General features: G+C 38.2%; 1 protein-coding gene across 9 annotated transcripts in view; it reads right to left on the bottom strand.

The window, feature by feature from the left end:
* Nucleotides 1-23,922, bottom strand: part of Fchsd2 (FCH and double SH3 domains 2) — a 320,482-nt gene that overhangs the window by 49,169 nt on the left and 247,391 nt on the right. For 7 of the 9 annotated variants that reach the window (XM_087558787.1, XM_087558816.1, XM_087558798.1 and 4 more), the window contains 2 exon segments: nt 11,360-11,482; nt 3,876-3,971 (listed from right to left, as the gene is read on the bottom strand). In XM_087558787.1, coding sequence (XP_087414913.1) covers nt 3,876-3,971; nt 11,360-11,482 — 219 coding nt within the window. 9 annotated transcript variants of the gene reach the window in all.

Here is a 23,922-nt window from a genome sequence, read left to right as displayed (position 1 = left end):
TGTCCCCATCACCCTCCCCTGTCCATGTGCATGTGGGTGTGGGGGCCAGCGACAACCTTGACCATCCCTCCTTAGGTGCTGCCCACCTTTTTTTGAGATACAGTCTTTCACTAGCCTGGAACACACCAAGCAGGCTAGGTGGACTATCATTCAAGTTATAGAGATTCACCAGTCACAGCACTGGGATTGTCTTTCAAATTATAATTACAGCATTTCTCCTTTCCCTTTCCTTCCTCCAAACCTTCCCGTATACCTATCTCTGCTCTCAGTCAAGCTCATCTCTCTTCTTCGGGTAATTGCTGTTGCACACATGTATGTATAGACATATTCCTAACTGTTACCTGCTCAGTCTGTATGTTACTTCTAAGTATATTTTAGGACTCACCACTTGGTACCAGACAATGAACTGGTTTGCTCTTCCTGGGGATTATTAAGCATACCACCAAGCCTGATTTTCTTAAAAATATGGGAACTGGCTTAAACTCAGACGGTCATGTTTATAAGACGAGCACTTTACCGACTTAGCTGTCTTCTAAGCCAGGTGAGAGCCAAGGTGAAAAGCCACCTAAATGCCCACCAAATGACAAACAGCATGCAGAATATTCATACAATGAAATATTAATCAGAAATTTTAAAAAGTACAGGTACATTCAACAACATGGATAAATTGGAAAGACATGCTAACCGAGAGAAACAAGACACAACAAACTACAATACTGCATGATCTAATTTAGTGAAATGCCTAGAAAAGGCAAATTACAGAGACAGAAAGTATGAGTTGCTTGTGGCAGAGGACGGGAGTGAAAATGAGGGGATCTTCTCATGGTCATGTGAGTGTTCTATGATTTACTTATGATGATGCTTAAATAACTCTGTAAATACACAGAAATTATTGAGTGTACTGGACTGAGTAAATTACATAAGTATGCCTCAATAAACCTATTCAAAAATTATCATAGCAGGATTTACTGATTATATCAGTTACTGGACACCAAGAAGAGAATGCCACCAAATACACTTAAAACCTTATTCTTATCTGTGAACATGTTAGTAAGCTCATCTAGTTCAGAGTCTGTAGTTTAGCATACAGCTGAGTGACCTGCATATAGAGTAGGGATTCAGTGTTTGCTGAAATAACATAGGCTTCAAAACGAGATGAGAGCAAGAATGCTTTTTAGATGCAATACAGACTGAGAACAGAGGTAATCAGTCCTTCCTGCATGGCTGAGGTTCACCTCACAGGATGAGTGAGTTAACAGCTCTGACTTGGACTCTGCACCACAATAGGTTTAGTGCTACCACTCTAAAAGGAAGGCTCCATCCTTGCAAAAACCCTAGACTATATGGAGAGGAAAAAATATTGAGGCATAGAAAAAATTGAATAGAAAAAATTGCACACAAAGGCTGAAAAGATAGATCAGTGGTTAGGAGCACTGGCTGCTCTTACAGAGGACCTGAGTTCAGTTCCCAGCACCCACATAGTGACTCACAGACATCTGTAACTCTAGATTCAGGCGTTTCCTAGGCACACACAAAGTGCACAGAAATGTGTGAAGGTAAAAGCTCACACACATATATTTTATAGTTAGCAATCTAGAATGGTCTTTGTAAAATTGCTCTTCTTCATTATAAAAAAAAATTGTTCCACAAGCACTGGACGTTCCTTTTCAGAAAAGAAAATGTATAGCAGAAAGAATATAAAAGCTGCTATCACAACAGCTATGTGTCATTCACTCACAATAGGACTCTGGCAAAGTTTCTTTTACTTATTAGGCTCTAGTTTTCTTTTAAGAAAGGCAGGATTAGGGTTGGGGATTTAGCTCAGCGGTAGAGCACTTGCCTAGCAAGCGCAAGGCCCTGGGTTCAGTCCCCAGCTCCGGAAAAAAGAAAAAAGAAAAAGAAAAGAAAAAAAAAAAAGAAAGAAAGGCAGGATTAGCTCAATGCCCTCACACTGAGGAAAGTTAAGGTACTCCAGATAAGATGAAGAATGAGCGCCTCACTTTCTTGGTTACAAACAATAAGGAACAATTTTCTAATTTGTAAGGTAAAAACTGAAAGCCATGGCCGGCTATTAAAGGGCCCCGTAGCCATACGTAATATGACTTTGACTCCAACATCAATCATATCAGGTCCCACCTTCAGTGACATGCAAGCCCACACATTCCACCCTCCCACCCTTTCCCATACCCCATATACCTCAGCTATCGTCATTCTCAGAGCACTGACAGGGGAGAGTTCAATATCCACCAGTTGGGCAGCTTTTAAACTCTGCCCAGTAAAGATTGCACAAGGACAGAAAACAGCAGAGTTAGAATTTTAAGGCAAACAGAGACATCACAGCTAAGAATATTAGCACAGTGCCTAGAAACAGAGAGGTCTATAGTTGAGCTTTGGAAAAGTGAGGTAAGAGTCACTATTATTCTAACTTTTTGATGGTAAATGGTCAAAGGAAAAAATATCTCAAATCGGCCAGAGTTTTAAGTTTGTCAAATTTGATAAATTTATTTATGCTACGTGTCTTCTTTTTCTTTTATAAGCAACATCTCATTTTGTAGCTCACGTTACCTTCGACTCTTAAACTCTGAGGCAACTCTCCTGCCTCAGCCTCCTGACTGATGGAATTATAGGAGTAAGCCACCACACAGATCATATCCTGAATCTTCTCCTTTTCTGCTTATGCATTCCAGGCTTCAGAAAAGTTAAACTCTAAGAAAATGTCATTGAGTCATTAAGCAAAGCTGAGTGATTTTAAAGGAAGGAAAAACTAGGGAGGTAGCTTAACAACAGAGCACCTGTCTAGCATGTGTGAAGCCCTAGGCTTTATCTCCAACACTGACAAAAAATAAAAATGAATAAAAATTTAAAAGGAGAGGCAATGCTGTAACAAAAAATGATTATTATACAAAGAAAAATAAGAATTTCATCAATTTCTTCCATATAACCTGCAACACAAGGCTATTTAGAATGTAACAGGGGATGGGGAACTGGAATGATGGCTCACACTGTAATCCCAGCACGTGAAAGGCAGAGGCAAAGATTTCTGTGAATTTGAGGATAGTCAGTGCTACAAAGCTGAGATCGTATTTTAGAAGAAACAAACAATAAAAAAAAAAAGAGTCAAACATCTATGTATGTATTAGACTCTTGAACTATATACAAGTTCTTCAGGTATTGACTCTTATTTTAAGACTTACAAATACACTTTGCTTTTGTCTTAGCTTACCTATTTTAAGAGAATATGCTAGATATGTTCATACATGTCATCCTTTTGTATTATTAAGTTCTGTACTTTTATTATCAAAGTAATATTTTGTTTTTTTCAAAAGTCAAATAATTATAAACATTTTTAATAAACAGAAAAATATGACTGCTATTTTAAAACTGCTCATTGGGACTCAATGTTGATAGTTTTAACAATTTGAAATATGAAGGAAGTTAACAAAGACCTATAATTTATATAAAACCAACCAAAATATTTTCATACACATTTTTATCTGTGTATATTCACACATTTCATACACATTTAATCATACATATTACTTAATTCTATTCTGATTAAAATTTAGCTACTGGCTGGTTTGAAGGATATAATATAAAGAATTTCATGCCCAGAGAACATAATTTGTACTTGAAAAAAATCCACTGAATACATTTTCTTTTCTGGTTGTTTTCAGATTTCTGGCAACTTTTCTAACCCGACTTACATAGTAGAGAATTGTTAGCACAAAGACACAGGGTATGCTAGCCACACTAAGAAAGGACTGGTGCGGTTTCTCTATGCTTTCACTTGTTATAAAATTAATGAGATACACTCAGCTTCTGCTGCTTCTTCAAGCACAAACAACCAGTAAAATCGAAGATGAGCATTCCCTTACAGTATCACTGTCACAAGGCTGGAACTGGAAGGGCTGAGGCTTGTGAAATACAGCATTCTCTTGTAGAAACAGCTGAAGGTTATAGTCCCGTACCACCTAAAGACAAAACAGGAAGCTGTAAGTCTTGAGTAAAGTCAAAATGTCCAGTAATTATATTCTAAAGTTTAAAGTTAAGGGGCTGGCCAATGGCACAGTGGGTGAAGAGCACTTGCCACACAAGCCTGGATTCAGTCACCAGGACCCAGGTAAGGTGTAAGGGAGAACCAACACCGCAAGGCTGTCCTCTGATTTCTACAAGAATGCTACTGCATGTCTCCCATCATATGCACGTACACACGTACACACACACGTACACACACACACACACACACACAAAATGATGATAAATTTTAAAATGTTTAAAACATTTATTTAGCTTTTTTATTTACTTATTTTTGATACAGAGTCTTACTATGGATCTCTGGCTGGCCTGGAATGTACTCTGTAGACCTTGAACTCACAGGGATTCACCTGCCTCTGTCTTCTAAGTGCTGGAATTAAAGCTATATATCACCATATCTGGCTTACTTTCTTTAAAACAAACAAACAAACAATTTATTTTATTTGTAATTATATGTATGTGCATATGTCTGTGTACCTGTGAATGCAGGTCTCCATGGAGGCCAGAAGGTGTCAGACACCCTAGAATTGGTATTACAGACAGCCTGAGGTGGGTGCTGGGAACCCAACTTAGGCCCTCTACAAGATCACTACTTGTTCCTAACCACCGAACCATCTCTCTATACCCTCTGTTATATTCTAAACAAACAAGAAATCTTCCAGTATTATATGGTGAAAAAAGAAATAAAAATGTTACACATCTTACTTTCTGTTTAACTGAGTTCTTACTTATGTGTCTGATTTTCTCAGGAATCTAAATTTGGAACATACTAGTTTAGACACGATTCTGGATTAGGACACCAAACAAATAATATGCAATATTTTAGGATGATGATAAGATAGCTCCATAAAAAAACCTTATTGGGGCTGTGAGGCAGGAGATGGACAAGATTAGAGAGGAGCAGAGTTGGAAGCACATACTCCCTCTTGGTTTCTCCTAGCTCATTTTCTTGTGTAAAAAAAAAAGATTTATTTTCATTAAGTGTATATGGTTCATAGGCCTCTTAAGTCTGAAAGCCAGCTTACTGCATGATATATATACCTCGAGAAAGGCTAGGTGTGAGCAGTATTTAACTGAACACAATCCAAGTTCTACTTAGCCACCGCGTGCCCTTTACTTGTCCTTTATTTGCTGTACATCAGAGATCATTAAAAACTGGGCAGAGGTGCAACTCCACTCTTTTGCATACAGTTATATATTTACCTCAGTGCCTTTTCTGAAGATCAAGTCCCTTCTACTTAATAGTAAGGGTACATCTGTTGAAATCAGTTGCCTACGTAAATACAGGTTTATAACAAGATCAAACTTTATTCCACTGGTCACTTATGCCTCTCCTGATGTCCACACCATACTGTCTTGATTTCTGTGACTTTATAGTAAGCTTCATACGCTGGAATTATGAGTTCTCCAAGTTTTGCTTTTCCTTTTCAATATTACTTCAGCTATTTAGGGTTTCTCACAGTTCCATATAAACTCGAGGTTTGTCTTTTTCACTTCTATAACAGAAATGGCTATTGGAATTTTGTAGGGGTTATATTAAATCTGTAGAACTTTGGGTGATACTATTAAGTCAGCAAATGAAACCCTCCAATTTATTTTCATTATTTCTATTTATTTAGATCCTCTTTTGCAGTATTTTGAAATTTTCAGTATGTAATTCAATGGTTGAATTTATTCTCAGGTACTTTATTCTTTGGATACTACTGTACTTGGAACTGATTTAATTTTATTTTCAAATCATTAATTGATAAGAGTATAGACACACAACTGATTATTGTGGTTTGATCTTGTTTCCAGAGTAACTTTGCCAAATTGCTTTTTTTTATCTGGATTACTTCAGTAGTTTCAGTAGAATCGTGACATTTCCAACTAGCGATACGTTTTATTCTTCTCTTTCCAAGCTAACTGTTTAAGTTAGGACCATGAGTACACCACTGCGGTATAGTCATGAGGATGGTTCCTGATTTTGGTAAACATATGATAGTCCACTATTGAGCACAGTATTAGCTTTTGGATTTTCACAAAGGCATGGTGTTCTACAAATTCCCACTCACTTTTAGTTTACTCAGGTTTTTTTTTTTTTCATATCCCTTGTTTTTTGTTTGTTTGTTTTGAGACAGAGTCTCCTTGTTATGTAGCTCTGGCTATTCTGGAACTAGCTATGTAAGCCAGGCTGACCTCAATCTCATAGGGGTGCACCTGCCTCTGCCTTTCTCTGTCTCTGTCTGTCTCTTGAGTCCTAGGATAAAAGATGCTAACAGCCAGCTTTTCATATCCACGGTAACGATCGTAATTTTGTTCTTTAATTTACTAAATTTACTTTTCTGGTTAGTTTTCAAGATATTACATATATCAATGGACAGTTTCCAAAGAAATACAGGATAAAATTGTCAAGTTATAGACTGTTCAGTGAGCTACACTACTATTTGGTAGAGATATCTTTTGCAGGCAGAAAGTAGGCACATAGAAACATACTATACAGGACAGCAGAGCTGCTTTTGCAGCTACCATTCTAGAAAAAATATCTCTGGCAACATCTGCTTCAGTTACATATACAAAGCATTTCATAAAATATTAAGGAGAAGGGCAAGCTTCATAAATAATTAAAATGTAACAGACGCCCCTAGGAGCAGCTGCTTCCGTTTGGGGGTGAAAGCTGCAGAGCTCTTTCACATTTATAGATGCAGTGTCCGCATGAATTACCCTGCAACATCTTTGGGACTGTATTACATTGTAAGCATGTGAGAAAAACAGAGTTTTACCCAAACAAATAACAGTGTAGAATAAAAAAGTCAAGATTTTCAAACATTCCATTCAGGTAGCAATCTCTAGGTTGCTTTCTGAACCATAACCGAACAGCATAACAAGCCGTTTGTAACAGAAAAACACATGGCACAAAACTCGTGGGTGTGAGATCTTCTCGCTTACAACAGGGCACATCTCCAAGCTACATCATTCCTATTGAATTTTTATTCCTACCACTTTCAGTCTTGACATAAGAGCGTCTCATTCACACCTCACCCCTAGGGAGAGAGACTTGTGAGTAAAAGCAAAAAATAAAAGCTTATTTCTTTGTATCCAAAGAAGTTCATAAATTCTTAATTAATTTTCAATAAAATAAGAAAAAGAGATAAAATATCACAGTACAGTAACAGAAGCACTGTGTGTGTGTGTGTGTGTGTGTGTGTGTGAGAGAGAGAGAGAGAGAGAGAGACAGAGACAGAGACAGAGACAGAGACAGACAGAGACAGACAATCTCAGGCTCAGTCTGTCTTCTTTTCCAAACAAACATGGGATTCACAATGTAAGAAAACCCAGAAAAGTCAAAATCAAATACATGCACAATATTAGTCAGTTTTCACACCTATGTAATTTTTTATTACTTTTATTTTTTTTTACAGTCTAGTCGTTGCTCCCCCCTCCTGGATGCCTACATATTTTATAAACTAAAAATAGTGAGATTTTCTTGAAAAAAGAAATTTCAAAGAATTCTGCCAAAAGATAACCTGGCAGAATAAAAATAGATTACAGTTTCCAGTAAAGCTGGAAATGAAAAACATCATTCTGCCATATTGCCACTAAATGCAAATTCACGGACTAATGAGAAGATGTAGAAATAAAAGTAAGAGCTCTTCGTAGAAGCAGGGCGTGTGTGTGTATTTAATTGATTGAAAACAAGAAAAATAAGCTTTTCAAGAAATAGCAAGACCCCTGTGGTTGAATTAGGGAAAAGCTGGAAGAAGCTGAGGAGGAGGGGGACCCTGCAGAAGGACCAGCAGTCTCAATTTTCCTGGACCCCCAAGATCTCTCCATAACCGAACCATAACCGAACAGCATAACAAGCCGTTTGTAACAGAAAAACACATGGCACAAAACTCGTGGGTGTGAGATCTTCTCGCTTACAACAGGGCACATCTCCAAGCTACATCATTCCTATTGAATTTTTATTCCTACCACTTTCAGTCTTGACATAAGAGCGTCCACTGGACCACCAACCAGGCAGCATACAGCAGCTGATATGAGGCCCCCAACACATATATAGCAGAGGACTCCCGAGTCTGGGTTCAGTCAGAGAAGAGACTGACTAACCCTCAAGAGACTGGAGGCCCCAGGCAGTTGGGAGGTCTACTGAGGTATATGTGTGGGGTAGAAACATCCTCATGGAGACAAGGGGCAGTGTGGGGTGGGGGGAGGAGGTATGGAACGTGGAATAGTCAGAGGATGAACCAGGAGGGGGATAAAATCTGGAGTGTAAATAAAAGATTAGGAATACCCAAGATACAATTCACAGACCACATGAAGCTCAAGAAGGAAGACCAAAGTGTGGATGCTTCAGTCCTTCTTAGAAGGGGGAACAAAAAATATTCACAGGAGGAAATAGGGAGACAGTGTGGAGCAGGGACTGAAGGAAAGGCCATCCAGAAATTGTCCCACCTGGGGATCCATCCCATATACAGCAACCAAACCCAGACAATATTGCGGATGTCAAGAAATGCACGCTGACAGGAGCCTAATATAGCTGTCTCCTGAGAGGCTCTGCCAGAGCCTGACAAATACAGAGGTGGATGCTTGCAGCCAACAATTGAACATTAGTCCCCAATGGAGGGGGTAGAAAAAGGACTGAAGAACAACAATGTCAACCAACCAGACCTCCCAGAGCCCCCAGGGACTAAACCACCAACCCAAGAGTGCACAGGGATGGACCTATGGCTCCAGCCACATATGTAGCAGTGGATGGCCTTGTTGGACATCAATGGGAGGAGAGGCCCTTGGTCCTGTCAAGGCTTGATTCCCCAGCATAGGGGAATGTCAGGGTGGGGAGGTGGGTGGGAGTTGGGGGGGCAGGGGAGACAGTGGGTTTCTGGAGGGGAAACCAGGAAAGGGGATAACATTTGAAATGTAAATAAAAAATAATCCAATAAAAAATGTCAAAAAAAAAGAGAAAAATGTTAAATAAAATTAAAAACTAATTAGCAAGAATGCTAAATAAAGAATATAGAGAGAAATACTTTAGATAAGGTAATAAGTGAAGAAACAGCAGTGGAAAACAAAACAAAATATAGTTCTGGCAAAATTATTAAAACTGACTGGTAAGTGTCACCAAAAATAAAGTACAAACACAGAAACAACAAGGCAAGTGTCCTCAGAGACAGATGAGCTTTTAAAAGATGAGTATCACCAGATCTGGTAAGTGGACAATTACGTAGAAAAACAAAAACTGCTATAGTGTAGTAAAATACAATAAAAAAACTGAGAAAAAATTTCAGAACTGACCACTAAACAATTTTTTACAGTTGTCAAAAACCATTATGAAGGAACAAAACCAATATGCTTTTATAGACTTTCCTCCAATATTATCTTATGACTTCAAATATATACATTAAAACAGAAAAGAATTGGCTACGTGTAGTAGAGCATGCCTTTAATTGTGGTGCTTTGGAGGCAGATACAGGTGAGTTCAAGGCCAGTCTGGTCTGTATATTGAGTCCTAAGCCAGTCAGAACTACATTGTGAGACTGTCTCAAAAACAAATGAATGAATGAAGAAATAAATCAATCCATAAATAGAGTAAAAAGATGTCCACCATGAACACCTGTATACTTATTACCACAACTCCAAAATTAAAATTTTACTTCTTTTTCTTTCAAAAACATTCATCCATTCATCCAATCCTCCTTTATGCATCAATGTTTCGCATCTTTTATTGGAATTGGGTAGAGTATTGGAACTTGCTTTCCCTTCTTTAAATGTTTAGAGAAGACTGATTGATTTTACATGGATGAGTGTTGTGCATGTATGTGTGTGTTATGTGCACCATGTGTGTGCCTGGTGCCCATGGGGGTCAGAAGAGCGTGCGTGTCAGATCCCATGGACCAGGAGGTAGAGTTGGTTATGAGCAATCCACACCAGGGATGCTGGATCTGAACCTGGACCCCTTGAAAGAGCAACATGTACTCTGAACTGCTGAGCTCCTTTCCAGACCCACCTGACTGATCCACACAGAATCAGGAGTTAGCTCAGGTGCACTGCAACAAGGATGTTGCACTGGGAGATGTTTAGGATAAAGAATCTGTGTGCCTTTCTCATTCCTGACTTGTGAAGATGGACACCCCGATTTCTAACAGTTTCTAAAGACATTACTCAGTTTTCACTCTCCTTGGTGAAAGAAAGAAAGGAAAGAAGGGAGGAAGGGAGGAAGGAAGAAAGGAAGGCAGGAAGGAAGGATGAAGTTGGTCTTAGAAGTAGTAGATTTAGATAGAATGTATACATTTTTAAATGCATAGAGTCAGGGTATATTCATAATGCATTTTCTAGAAAGAAAGTATAACATTTACAGGCATAATTTGTCTCCGAAAGCAAAGATTCACCACCTTTAAAAATAAACATAATTTATCTGATTCTGAGGACAAATAATCATTAATTTTCTTTGTAAATGCAGTGTGGCATGTAGGCAAAGTTAGTAGGTCAATATTTTAAATGAAAATATCATTCATAACCAAAGAATGATAGCATATAGAAAGTAAGTTTAAGTTTACACTCCAAGGCATTATAGAATTTATTTCTAAATCAATTATCACATGCTGCATTCCTTGTGTACACTTTTCTTCCTGTCTGCATTGATAGATGACCTTGTTTTTCTCTCAGATGAATGAGTTGAATGGATTTCAAGTTCCTGTGAGCAGACCATTCTTCACTGATTCTTCTCAAAGGAAATGTGTATGGCAACAGGCTGATGTCTCAGCTAGCCTGCGTATCACATCCCTTCATTCAATCCGTCCAGGAAGTGATCAGAACATTCTCCCACTTTGTTAAGGAGAATTTTTTCAGAATGTCCTTTAAAACTTGTTTCTACTGGAAGAGCTTGAAGGGGCTCGAGACCCCATATGTACAACAATGCCAAGCAACCAGAGCTTCCAGGGACTAAGCCACTACCTAAAGACTATACATGGACTGACCCTGGACTCTGACCTCATAGGTAGCAATGAATATTCTAGTAAGATCACCAGTGGAAGGGGAAGCCCTTGGTCCTGCTAAGACTGAACCCCCAGTGAACGTGATTGTTGGGGGGAGGGCAGTAATGGGGGGAGGGTGGGGAGGGGAACACCCATAAAGAAGGGGAGGGGGAGGGATTAGGGGGATGTTTGCCTGGAAACCGGGAAAGGGAATAACACTCGAAATGTAAATAAGAAACACTCAAGTTAATAAAAAAAGAAAAAAGAAAAAAAAACTTGTTTCTACATCATTAGTATCTTCATTTTGAATATTCGAAATAACTTCAGATTATAAAATGGCAATTCTACCCATTGCACTGAAGACACATTACCTTGCTGGAGTTTTCTAGTAAAAACTGGAATGTATTCTGCATAGCCTGGCAAGCTTCTAGCTCGGTCCGGCTGAAGGCTATTAAGTAATCCTTGAGATGGTCATATACATTTCCATCAAGAGCCTAAAAGGAAGATTACAGAAGACAAGAATTATGACAGAGCTTTGGCACACAATTCCTTTGTCTTTAAAAATTTAGAAATGTGCAATTTCACAATCTATTAATAAATGACAAGAGGCAGAGAGTATTATACAAGAGTATGTGAACAGTGAGCAGTTATAGGGGAGTGTTGAATTTCTAATGAATAGCAACCAACAAAGGGAAAAATCTAATATTGCTAAAGCTTAGGGAAAAAACCAGAGTATTTTGGAAAAAAAAATCTGGGTTTAGATCTTTGCTTCTCTGCTTCTGTAGACGCTTCATGACAATTAGGTGTAGGAATTTTACAGGGACTCTTAGAAAGAAAGAATCCAGGTACAGAGCCTGGAACACATATACAGTAAACACAAATTTCCTCTATTAGTGGTAGAATTAGGCTTTAGTATATATTTGTTACAGAGCAATCTGAGAGAAACATAAAATGTCATGAACATTTATGCCCATGTGTTTATCTACATGGAAAACATCCCTGCCACACACAACTTAAACAGAGAGGTCAAAGGTTAAACACTCAGGACTCAATAACCATTCCAAGAACTTTCCTGTCATTCTAACCTATCAAAACAGCAGCATGATCTTTTAGAAATCTATATTTTTTTCTTCTCATCAGTTATCAAAACTGTCACGGGGCTAGTTCTGCATAGTGACTGTTGCTGTTCTCCAATGAGAGCTCACCAGTTCTCTCAAACACACAAAGTGCCAGTGAGCTTTCTTTCATAATGGCTTGAGTACATTTCTTTGTCCCAGCAATGCTGCCAACCTTTCCTTTGTCCCCTAGTCATTCTAGGGGTCATTTCACCATGTGTGCATGTGTTCTGGATTGCAATATTATTCTTATTACTTCCAAATAAAATGTTTTTGTTTTGGAGTTTCACTCCTAACTTTATTTCAGCTTTCGCACCTGCTTCTAGTTCCCTGGGGAGACACACAGGACTGCCTTTGGTCATATGGCAACTTTTGTCTTCTGTAGTGCTGCAATTTATCAACAATCAATTCCTAAAGATTCTCTGTGTCCTTGTCACCACTTGTGTGTGTGTGTGTGTGTGTGTGTGTGTGTGTGTGTGTGTGTGTGTTATTCTTTGTGCTTTTTCCTGGCACTGTTGATATTTTATTATTTTATGTGTATGAGTGTTTGCCTGAATGTATGTCTGTAAATACATGTGTACAGTGTTCATGGCAGTCAGAAGAGCACATTAGATCTCCTTAGACTGGAGTTATAGATGTTTGTGAGCCATCTCTTCACCTCTGAGTCATCTTTCCAGCCCCTTTGACCTGTGTTTTCAAACATGAGAGCTGTTCTAATGATGAGATAATATCTCAGTGTGACTTGAGGGTTCATTTCTGTAGTTACCAATAATGCTGAGCATCCTTACATGTTTTGCTCTATATCATTATATTTTCTTTAGAGAATTATCTAACTCAAATCTTTGACTTTTTTTTGAGACAGGGTCTCCTGTAGCACCACTTGAACTTGTTATACAACTAAAAGTACTTTCAACTTTCAAAGAAAAAATTTATTTATAGAAGATACACATGTGTCATGGTGCATATATGGCAATCAGAGTAGAATTCTGATTTTTTTCTTGCTATGTTGCAGAACCTGGGGATCAAACTCAGGTTGCCAGCCCTGCACACAAATGCCTCTACCCACTGAGCCATCTCACTGGCCCACCCTTAGCTTTTGACCCTCTGTTTCCACCTGAGGTCCCAGGTATGTGCTGCCACACCTGGTTTATACAGTAATTGAACCCAGAGATTTTTGCATAATGGCCCAATAGTCCACCATCTGGACCATATCTCCAGCCTGTTTCATAGCTCTTAGTTGGGGTCTTTTCTGATTTCAAGTGGCAATATAATATATAATTCTTTATATATTGTATATACTAGAGTTTTGCAAGATATGTAATTTGGAAATACTTCCTCATTTTATGAGCTGCTTTTTTTTTTTTTTACTTTCTCAAGTATCTTTGAAAAATGCGTTTTAAACCAGGTGTCAGTAGGATGCATCTTTAATTCCAGCACTTTAATCCCAGGTGGAGAGGAGTGATTTCTGAGTTCGATAGGGTGAGTTCCAGGACAATCAGGGCTAAATTATGATGCCATCTAACATCGTTCTCTTTTCTTTTATTCCTTGTATGTTAGTGTTGTTTGTAAGAATCATCTATATAAATTTTACAATAATTATTTTTTGTATTTTGTGACTGGCTTCTACATCAAGCTTTTAATATAAAATTGACATGAAACAAAACACAACTTGTCCCTGAAGCACAGTAATAGTGCTGAATCTTCTTTCATCACTAGATGGCACTATTGAGCACTATAAACCCAGACTGTGCAAATGCCTTAAATATAATCTTCACATAGTTATGAACATTTTCATACACTGTGCTGTGTTGAGATGGAATAAAAATTTCTAACTTAAATCATGATTTTCATGAACTTGTTTTAAAAAGAGACATATATCTTCTGATATAAAATGTTTGACTTAGAAATGTTCTCAGTACAGGGTCCCCAATGGAGGAGTTAGAGAAGGGACTGAAGTTGCTGAAGGGGTTTGCAAGCCATAAAAAGAGCACAATATCAACCAACCAGACCCCCCCCCCCCAGAGCTCCCAGGGGCTAAATCACCATCCCAAGAGAACACAGGGATGAACTTATGGCTCCAGCTGCATATGTAGGGCCTTGTTGGGCATCAATGGCCCGATGCCCCAGTGTAGAGGAATATCAGGGCAGGGAGGTGGGGGGTGAGGGGAATGGGTGGGTGGGGGTGTGAGGAAGCACCCTCAGAGAAGTGGGGGCGGGGGTGAGATAGCGGGGGTGGAGGGGAAATCAGGAAATGGGATAACATCTAAAATGTAAATAAAAATGCAATTAAAAAAACAGAAATGTTCTCAGTAGCTCACCATAATAATCTTGTTTGGAAGAATCACTCATTTTACCTATATACAACACATGATAATATAGGTATCATGAACAAGGCATGCACTGTAAGGGAACTACATTCCTATGTAGTCTGAATGATATTGCTATTGAGTGTCAACCATACTTAGGCATTATATTAGCTATCTGAGTATGAGTACCAGGAAACAGGGAAGTAAGGAAAGAAATCAAAACCTTTATAGTTAACTTTAGCGGGGCTCATCATCAAACCTTGCACTTCACACATGCAAAGCACACACTCTAACACAGAGCTACAGTGCTAACCTTCAAAGTACTTTTGTTATTTCTCAGCCATTTCCTATTCCAGTTATTTCTGCCAACCCATTTCCTCTCTCCCTTCCTTTCTTTCAACAAGTTCTTATTATGGAGCCCTGGGTGGCCTGAATCTCACTATGAACACCAGGCTGGCCCCAAACTCACAGAGAACTGCCTGACTCCGTCTGCAGCGCTCAGATTAAGGGTCTATGTATCCATGCCTGCTCCTGACACTCCACTTCACACTGCAGCTGGCCAACATCCCCGACTAGCACTTTACATGACTATTTAACACTTCCCTGGCCAGGCATCATGGTCAGGAGAAAGTCTGCTTGTTTTGAACTTTACCACTGATCTCATGGTTTGGCCATGCCTTCTGTCTGCCCCTTTCACTCACCTGTCTGCCATTTGCCTTCTCTGCAACACTTTCCCTAAATTGAGCATCTCTGAGCTCCACCAGCACTTCTCTCTCGCCTCTAAGCTGTCACATGTGGCTTCTCTTCATCTTCTCTCCCTGCATTGCTCATTATTATTCATCCTTAAGAGCTTCTCTTGAGCACTACGAACTCTGGATGCTTCTTGTCATTTTACCTCATGGCATTACCTTGTGCTCCTGACACTGGCCTGTCTTTCTTTTGGTTCTTGAACCTTTGAATGGGAAGGGCCATATCAGTCTGTTTAGCATTGAATCTTGAGGGTCAAGTATGGAGGCTGAAAGACCGACAATGTTCAGCAAGTAACTGTTTGATAAATAATGTACCAGATCAGAACCTCAGGTTTAAAAATATAGGTGAATCCACATTAATCCCCACGACTGAAAAGCCTGACAGTTAACATGAGCAAAAGAGAAGCAACTGAGCTCACAAACTGTATGATGTGGAAGTTCCCAAACTTAGAAAAACACGTGTATGCACCAAATAATGCACCACCTTCTATTTTCCTTCCATGATTACAAAATTACTATAGTGTATATCAGTCATATTCCAAACTATGTCTTTTGGTTACATTGTAAGAAAACCCTCCATTTGCACTGACAATTGATTGCAAATAATTACCTACTTTGCCTTCCTATATTTTTGTTCCTCTTCAGCCAAACTGATTAAAAGCCATCTCTACAGCCAGATATTATGTTTCTTAGAAATTTAAAGTAAAAACTATTCTTTTTTAAAATATTTTACACTGCAGATTTTATTCCCCTTGAGGTCCACCCTCCAACTGGAGAGATGGCTCAGTGGTTAAGAGCACTGACTGCTCTTCCAGAGGTCCTGAGTTCAATTCCCAGCAACCACATGGTGGCTCACAACCATCTGTAATAAGATCTGATGCCCTCTTCTGGTGTGTGTCTGAAGACAGCTACAGTGTACTCATATAAATAAAAATAAATAAGTCTTTAAAAAAAGATTTGTTTTTAAAAAAGATTTATTTTTAATTACTTGTATCTGTGGATGCCCATGGAGACTAGAAGTATCAGCTCCTCTTCTTGGAGCAGGCAGCTATAAGCAGCCTAACACAGGTGCTAGGACGTGTACTCGGGTCCTCTGCATGAGCAGTATACACTCTTTTTTTAAAAAATTTATTTATTTATCATATATATGCATGCTGCAGTTGTCTTTAGACACAGAAGAGGGCATCAGACCTCATTACGGATGGTTGTGAGCCACAATGTGGTTGCTAGGATTTGAACTCAGGACCTCTGGGAGAGCAGTCAGTGCTCTTAACCACTGAGTCATCTCTCCAGCCCGCAGTATACACTCTTAACCACTGTGCCACTACCCATCCCCTTACAGTAAGAACTATTTAAATGGTAAAGACAGGAGGAGCCACAACTGTAAAGGTGTGACAGAGGCACTCATGGCGATGGTGCACATGAATAGTAATTTATATGCTCTGGATGGGTTCCTGGATTGTCTCCAATGCTTTACAATTTTGTAAGCAAGTCGTCCAAATATATCTTTCAAAACTTTTGACTATGTAATAAGAATTTTCAAAGTCTTTTAAAATTATTTTATGTGTATTAGTGTTTTGGCTGCATGTATGTATGTGTACCATGTGCAATCCTGGTGCCCGCAGAGATCAGAGGGTGATGGAACTCCTGAGCCTGAAACTACAGATAGTTATGTGCCATCATGTAGGTGCTGGGAATCATCCCAAGGTCCTCCGTAAGATCAACAAGTGCTCTTAACTGCTGAACCAACTCTTCAGCCCCTTAATACAAATATCTAGGAAAAGACTCCTGTAATACGTAAATTGAGAAATAGGCCTTAAGTCAGCACATGTGAATGGCCAACAGCATTTTAAAAAAACACTGAATTTGAACGTCTTTAAGTGGCCATGTTTCTTTGCAGTTAGCTACAGGCTAAATGGAAATGTTTTTCTACATATTATTTCTGGTTTCTTTACTCATTCTATTTGCACAGTCCCTAACATCTATTGAATATGGAATACAAGTTCATTAGGGCAAGTACTCAAATTGGAAGGAGAAGAGGGGGGCATCATAAAGACAAATTCAGAAACGTGGAATTCTAGTGTCCTCTACTCAACATCAACTTTACAGGAAAAGTATAAATTTCCTGGAACTTGCTCAAAGAGGAAAATTATGATGAGCTAGGAATTAGGAGAAAAAAAAAACATGCGATTTTTCTAAGTATTTGATGTAATTTCCCCTTAAGAGAGAACTTTAAACAGTGGCCTCCTTATTTAGATTCAGGAAGGTCAGATTCTGTACTCAGCATTATGCTGAGATCTTCCTTCAAGCAGACTAGAAAAACAAGCTCTTCTTTTTCTGAGACCAGTGGGTATTTCTAAAATAGTGCTGGGCAAAAGTCAAGGAAATAAATATCAAGATGATAAATGTGAGCTGGCTTAAAATTAAATCATGGAATCCTTCAGTCCTCCTCTGCTGATACTGGAAGAAAAACACTGGTCGCCAACTTGCTTTTGTTTATTTTTTCAGAAGTCCCCAAATTGTAAGAGTAAATAACAAAATAACATTTTATAAATCTAAAAAAATAAAAGCAAGTTCTGGGCTGCATTTCTTAAGTGTAAATATCTTAACCCATGGCTGCATTTGTCGAGTGATATGAAATAAAATTAGGAATACCTTATCTAGTTTTATACTTGGTCATTTTACTTAAAAGCTCTGAGCTACTTTAGGTTCTGCGAAGAGGAAGCAAATAAGATAACTTTTCATCTGAATTACAAAGCAAAGCAAGGAAAAAGTCTAACACTGCTTTTTTAAAATTTGTGCTCTCTACTGAGTACCCATTGGCAGGAAGAGAAGTCAGGATGTGAGGTTTGCCCAACTACTATGGCCATCTGCAGTCTGTTGCAGTCCTGGAAAACATAGGCTGCAAGGCCACTGGAGCATGAGACAAGAGCAAGTCTCCTACCACACACACAAGCGTTAAAATCCCCGCTTCACCATGACTTAGCAATATCACTCTAGAAAACACTCACGCTTCCTGAACGTTCCAGATTGAATGAAGTCTAAAAGAATGCTACCCATAAAAAGATGGTTATTAAAATAATAAAACTGAACTATTTTAACCAGAAAACTTCAATGATTTCCCACTTACCATAGTAAAAGAACTGAGTGACAGACTTGGTTTCTGCGTCTGAGTCTGTCATGAGTTTGTGTAATGTAATTTTTCATTCTATTTCTCACCAAAAAACTGAAATAGAAATTCTTTCCATAGAATCTGTTAAGTCCTTTATGTGCTATTTTAATTACCTTATTTCTTTCACCATGTTTTTGTTAATGATGTTTGTAGCATGTGTCTGGAAGTTACAAGTAGCATTTTATTTCAAAACAATCTGGTTTGGATTAATACAGCACAATACTAGCAGCATTTGAAAATGGAGCAATGTTGCTCCATTTTCTTCCCCTTTCTGGTTATTACTACTGTGCAAAGCATGTCTACATTTAAGTCATCACAATGCTTTATAACTGCTTATGCAGTGACTTCTCTCTCTCTCCCTCAGGTTTCACGTGGTCAAGGCTGGTCTTGAGCTTCTTATGCAACTTAAATTTCTTTCCTTTTTCCTGCCCTGAGTCAACGTCTCTCTATGTAGTCCTGGTTGTTTTGAAACTTGCGATGTAGAGTAGGCTAGCCTCCAACTCACTAGGACCTGGGTGCCTTTGTCTCCTGAGGGCTAGAATTAAAGGTCTGTGCCACCAGGCCAGGCCGTGGACTTGAATTCTTAATTCTCCTGCCTCCACCTCTCAAGTGCTAGGGTAAGAGACATATACTTCTGCACCAAACCTTATGCATTGTCTTTGAAAGCAGACCAGTATTAACCACTTATTCTTGCACAGGATAATTGCAACATATTTACCTCTAAGTTCACAGACTCTTACTAGCTCAGTTTTGTTGCCAAATCCTCTCAGTATTTATCTGTTTGGGTAGTGCTGAGGGATACAACCTAACACTTTAACACATTAGAGAAATGCTCTACTGCTAAGCTAAACTCCAGCTCAGTTACTTTATTTTTTTTTCTTTCTCAAGACAGGATTCTACTGTGTGGGCCTGGCTGTCTGGGAACTTACTCATTAGACTAGGCTGGCCTTAAACTCAAAGATGTCCATGGGCCTCTGTCTCCCAGCTGATTATTTCACTTTTAACTTTTGATTCACCTTAATAATTCATTCTCCTTATTGATATTTTTTAAAAATTTGGTGAACCTTAATTTTATATTCTCCTTCTGCTCTTTAGACATAATTAATTTTAGTTTTCTGAACATGTTAGAATAAGCAATTTAAAATCAGTGTTCAAGTAGATTTCAAAAATAAAGTTCCCCGGGAACAGTTTTATACTTAAAAACATTTTCTCACCTGTCTGTCTATCTGTCCATCGTCCTTCCATTCACCTATCTATCATGAATGTGTAATAATGTACGTATGGAAGTCAGTAAGCAACTTTCTCCTCATGTGGGTTCTGAGGCCTGAGCTCAGATCAACTTGGCCGGAAGTACCCTTGCCAATTGAGCCATCTCAATGGCTCAACATTGTTTATTGACTCCTTTTTTCTTGTGCATGGACCACCTATTCTTGCTTTTTACAGGTCTCAAAACTAGTTAGTAATCAAAAGAGATGGAGGACACTTCCTACTCATCAAAGAAAAAAATACATCAAGAGGATGCCTCAGTTCTGAACATCTATGCCTCAAATACAAGGGTACCCACATTTGCAAAAGAAACATTAAAATAAGCTTACATGACACAATGAACGCCAATAGTGGGAGACTGCAATACCCTACTCTCACCAATCAACAGGTCATCCAGGCAATAACTAAACAGAGAAATAATGAAACTAAAATTTATAAGTCAGATGGACCTAACAGATATCTACAGAACCTTTCATCCAAACACAAAAGAATATACCTTCTTCTCAGCACCTCATGGAACCTTTTCCAAAATTGACCATATAATTGGTTACAAAGCAAGCCTCAACAGATACAAGAAATACTGCCTTGTATCTTATCAGACCACCATGGATTAAAGCTGGACTTCAACAACAGAATCAACATAAAGCCTACGAACACATGGAAACTGAACAACTCTTTATCAATGATCTTTGGGTCAGGGAAGAAATAAAAAAGAAATTAAAGACTTTCTAGAATTCAATGAAAATGAAGACACAACATGCCCACACTTAGGGGACTCAATGAAAGCAGTGCTAAGAGGAAAGGTCACTGCACTAAGTGCCTCCATAGAGAAATTGGAGAGATCTCATACAAACAATTTAAAATTACATCTGAAAGCTCTAGAAAAAAAAAACAGAAGAAACACACCTAAGAAGAATAGACTGCATGAAATAATCAAAATCAGGGTTGACATTAATCAATTAGATATAAAGAAAACAATACAAAGAATTAATGAAACCAAGAGCTGGTTATTTGAGAAAATCAACAAGACAGACAAACTCTTAGCCAAACTAACTAAAAGGCAGAGAGACGGTATCCAAATCAACAAAATCAGAAATGAGAAGGGAGACATAACAAGAGACAATGAGGAAATCTAAAAATCATTAGGTCATACTTTAAAAGCCAGCATTCTACAAAACTGAAGAACTGAAAAGAAATGGATGATTTTCTAGACAGATACCATTCACCAAAGTTAAACCAAGATCAGGTAAATGATTTAAATAGTCCCATAACCTAAAGAAAGAGTAGCAGCCATTAAAAGTCTCCCAAAATGGGGGGTGGGGGATAGTCAGTGAAATACTCGAAAATCAAATATAAGAACACATCAAAAACATCATTCATCTACCATGATCAAGTAGGCTTCATTCCGTGGATGCAGAGGTGGTTCAATATACAAAAATCCACCAACATAATCCACCATATAAACAAACTGAAAGAAAAAGACCACACGTTCAATTAATAGATACTGAAAAACACATGACAAAATTCCAACACCTCTTCATGTTGAAAGTCTTGTAGAGATCAAGGATAGAGGGCACATACCTAACTAAACACAGTAAAGACAATATGCAGCAAAGCAATAGCCAACATCAAATTAAATAGAGAGCTTAAAGCAATTCCATTAAAATCAGGGACAAGGCAAGGCTGTCCACTGTCTCTGTATCTCTTCAATGTAATGCCTGAAGTTTTTAGAGCAGTAAGACAACTAAAGGAGGGCAAGGGAAACAGACTGGAAAAGAAGCGGAAGTATCGCTTACAGATGGTGTGACAGTATTCATAAGTGACCCCGAAAATTCTGCCAGAGAGGGTAGTATTGAAAATACATAAAGAACTCAAGAAGTTAGACACCAACTAACCAAATAACCCAATTAAAAGTGGGGTACAGAGCTACACAGAGAAATATCAATAAAGAAACCTTGAATGGCCAAGAGGCCCTTGAAGAAATGTTTAATGTCCTTAGTCATCAGGGAAATGCAAATCAAAATGACTCTGAGATTATGCCAGAATTTTATCAGAAAATTGGGAATAGTTCTACCTCAAGACCCAGCTATACTACTTCTGGGCATATACCCAAAAGATGTCCCACATACCACGAGGACACTTGTTCCACTATGATCTTAGCGGATTTATTTGTCAAAGCTAGAAAATGGAAATCTTCTGTTTCTCTTACATATATATTTCCTTCCCAGACACCGGGTGTGGTACTGAATATGGCCCCATCCTTTTCAGCTTCATAGTAGCTTCAGACGGGAACAATTTTAGGAAATATTGCATTCATATGTGAAAGTTAAATTTCTTCATGCCTGTTTTATCTACACAATTTGTAGTACTATGACAAAGAAGAGTCTATCATGACAAATAATAATAAGCTAACATTACATTTAGCAGTTTAATAAAATATTTCTTAAGAACTTGTTTTGTGTCAAGAACTATACGCTAAGGTTTGAGATTGGGTTTTTATGTGAATTTTCAATACATAACCATGAGAAATTAACTAGACCACAGAAATAAGCATATAACAGGATAACTGTAATTACATAAGTGACAAAAGAGAGGTTTCTAGACAAAAATGAAAATTTAGTATGTTTTCTATGGAGGAAATGATGGCTGAGCGTGTTCACTGCAGTTCTGGATCCCTAATCCAAATGTCTATAGTGCAAATGTTACGCTTGAATACCAAGTGTCTTCTACAGACCTGTGTGCTGAAGTGTGGTACCTAGCTGATGGCACTGTTTTAAGAGGTGGTAGAAAGTTTGGGAGGAAGGGCCAAGCCAAAGGAGGTAAGCAAGGGAACAAGACTTGGCAAGTTGTTCATGGTTCTGGGTCCCTTCCACTTTCTCTGCTTCACAGATCCTATGATGTGAATTGTGCGTCATCAAGTCTTCTACACAGATGGACTGACTTCTCTGGAACCATGAACCAAAATTTATCTTCCTTTTCCCTTTGAATTATTTGTACCAGGTATTGAATCATAGTGAAAAGAAAGTCTGGCCAACACACAAAAATCTCAAACACACTGAAATCTGAAGCTATTCTGTGCAATGATCCTCAAAATTTTTAATTTAGAAAAAATTATTTTTCAAGATTAGGGATGCTCAACCATGAAAATATCCTAAGATATAAATAATTCTCAAAAGTCTGGAACTGGTCCTCAGTCCTTCAGGTAAGAGATTCTGAATCTGTAATGCGTTGTTTTGCTAGCTATAGGTACACCTTGACACTTGTAGCAGAAAATACAAGGAATGTGGCATCATGTTTGGGTCTTTCCAGACCTGCTACTGATGCTTAGTTTCCTAAGCAACTATTATAAGCTCTTCTTGTCTACATCTTTGAAACTTTCTCACTTCTTCAAGCCATTTCACTGTGCGGCTTATGGTAGGCATCATAGAAATAGTAACCTGCTTTGTAAAGGATCTTTTAGGATGGAAAACGTGATACCTTTTATTATAATCACAATCACACAGAGATCCATTTAAACACTGTTGTGGGACTTTTGTCATTGTGAAATCATTAGGAATTCTCAATGCTAAGGCTGATGCCAAAACTGTTTCCTACTTATGGTAGAACTTATTTGTCCTGCTTCTCTGAAATTAGAGCCAAAACCCATCTGTCATAAATGCCTTTTGGTTTGGACATGCTTGTCCTCTTTCATATTCTAAACCCATTTGACTTCTTTAGCTCTACCTCCTTTCTGTACTCTTGTTTTAGTTCACGTATCTAAATTAGGTCACTGGAGGTACTGGGGTATATTTCTCTACCTGGACTGCTTTCTTTCTATCTCAGTTTTAACACTTGAATATTTCCTCAAGATACTAACCAGAATTAGTTTTATTTCCCTTACAATGCATATGCAGTATTCATCCTCACTTCATTTCATATTATGTATTAACTCTTTGAATTTAACTGCCTTAGATATCTTATACCATATTCTGTATTTCTGTGATGTCTAATATAATGTGTGTATAGTCATATATATATAAATATATGTATGTATAGACATAATATATATAGTTTTTCACACACACATGTGGTTTTTACATATATATATGTATATATATCATATATGGATAGATATAGACTCTAAGTCTACTTAGTATCATTACTATCTTTAGCTCTAACTCTTATTTTTCAATGCTTCATTTACCTTCAACTTATAAATGGTCAGAGTAGTTTAACTAACACAGAAATGAAAATGTTCAATTTAATAGCAAGAAAAAATTAAGATTAGTTCAAGGGCCTAAGAGATAGCTTGGCAGTCTTCCTAAGGACCTGCTAATTCCAAAGGAC

The sequence above is a fragment of the Rattus norvegicus genome, chromosome 1, assembly GCF_021556685.1.
Source record: "Rattus norvegicus strain SHRSP/BbbUtx chromosome 1, alternate assembly SHRSP_T2T, whole genome shotgun sequence".
Taxonomy (NCBI): domain Eukaryota; kingdom Metazoa; phylum Chordata; class Mammalia; order Rodentia; family Muridae; genus Rattus; species Rattus norvegicus.
This window is presented reverse-complemented; position numbering and strand designations above follow the sequence as displayed.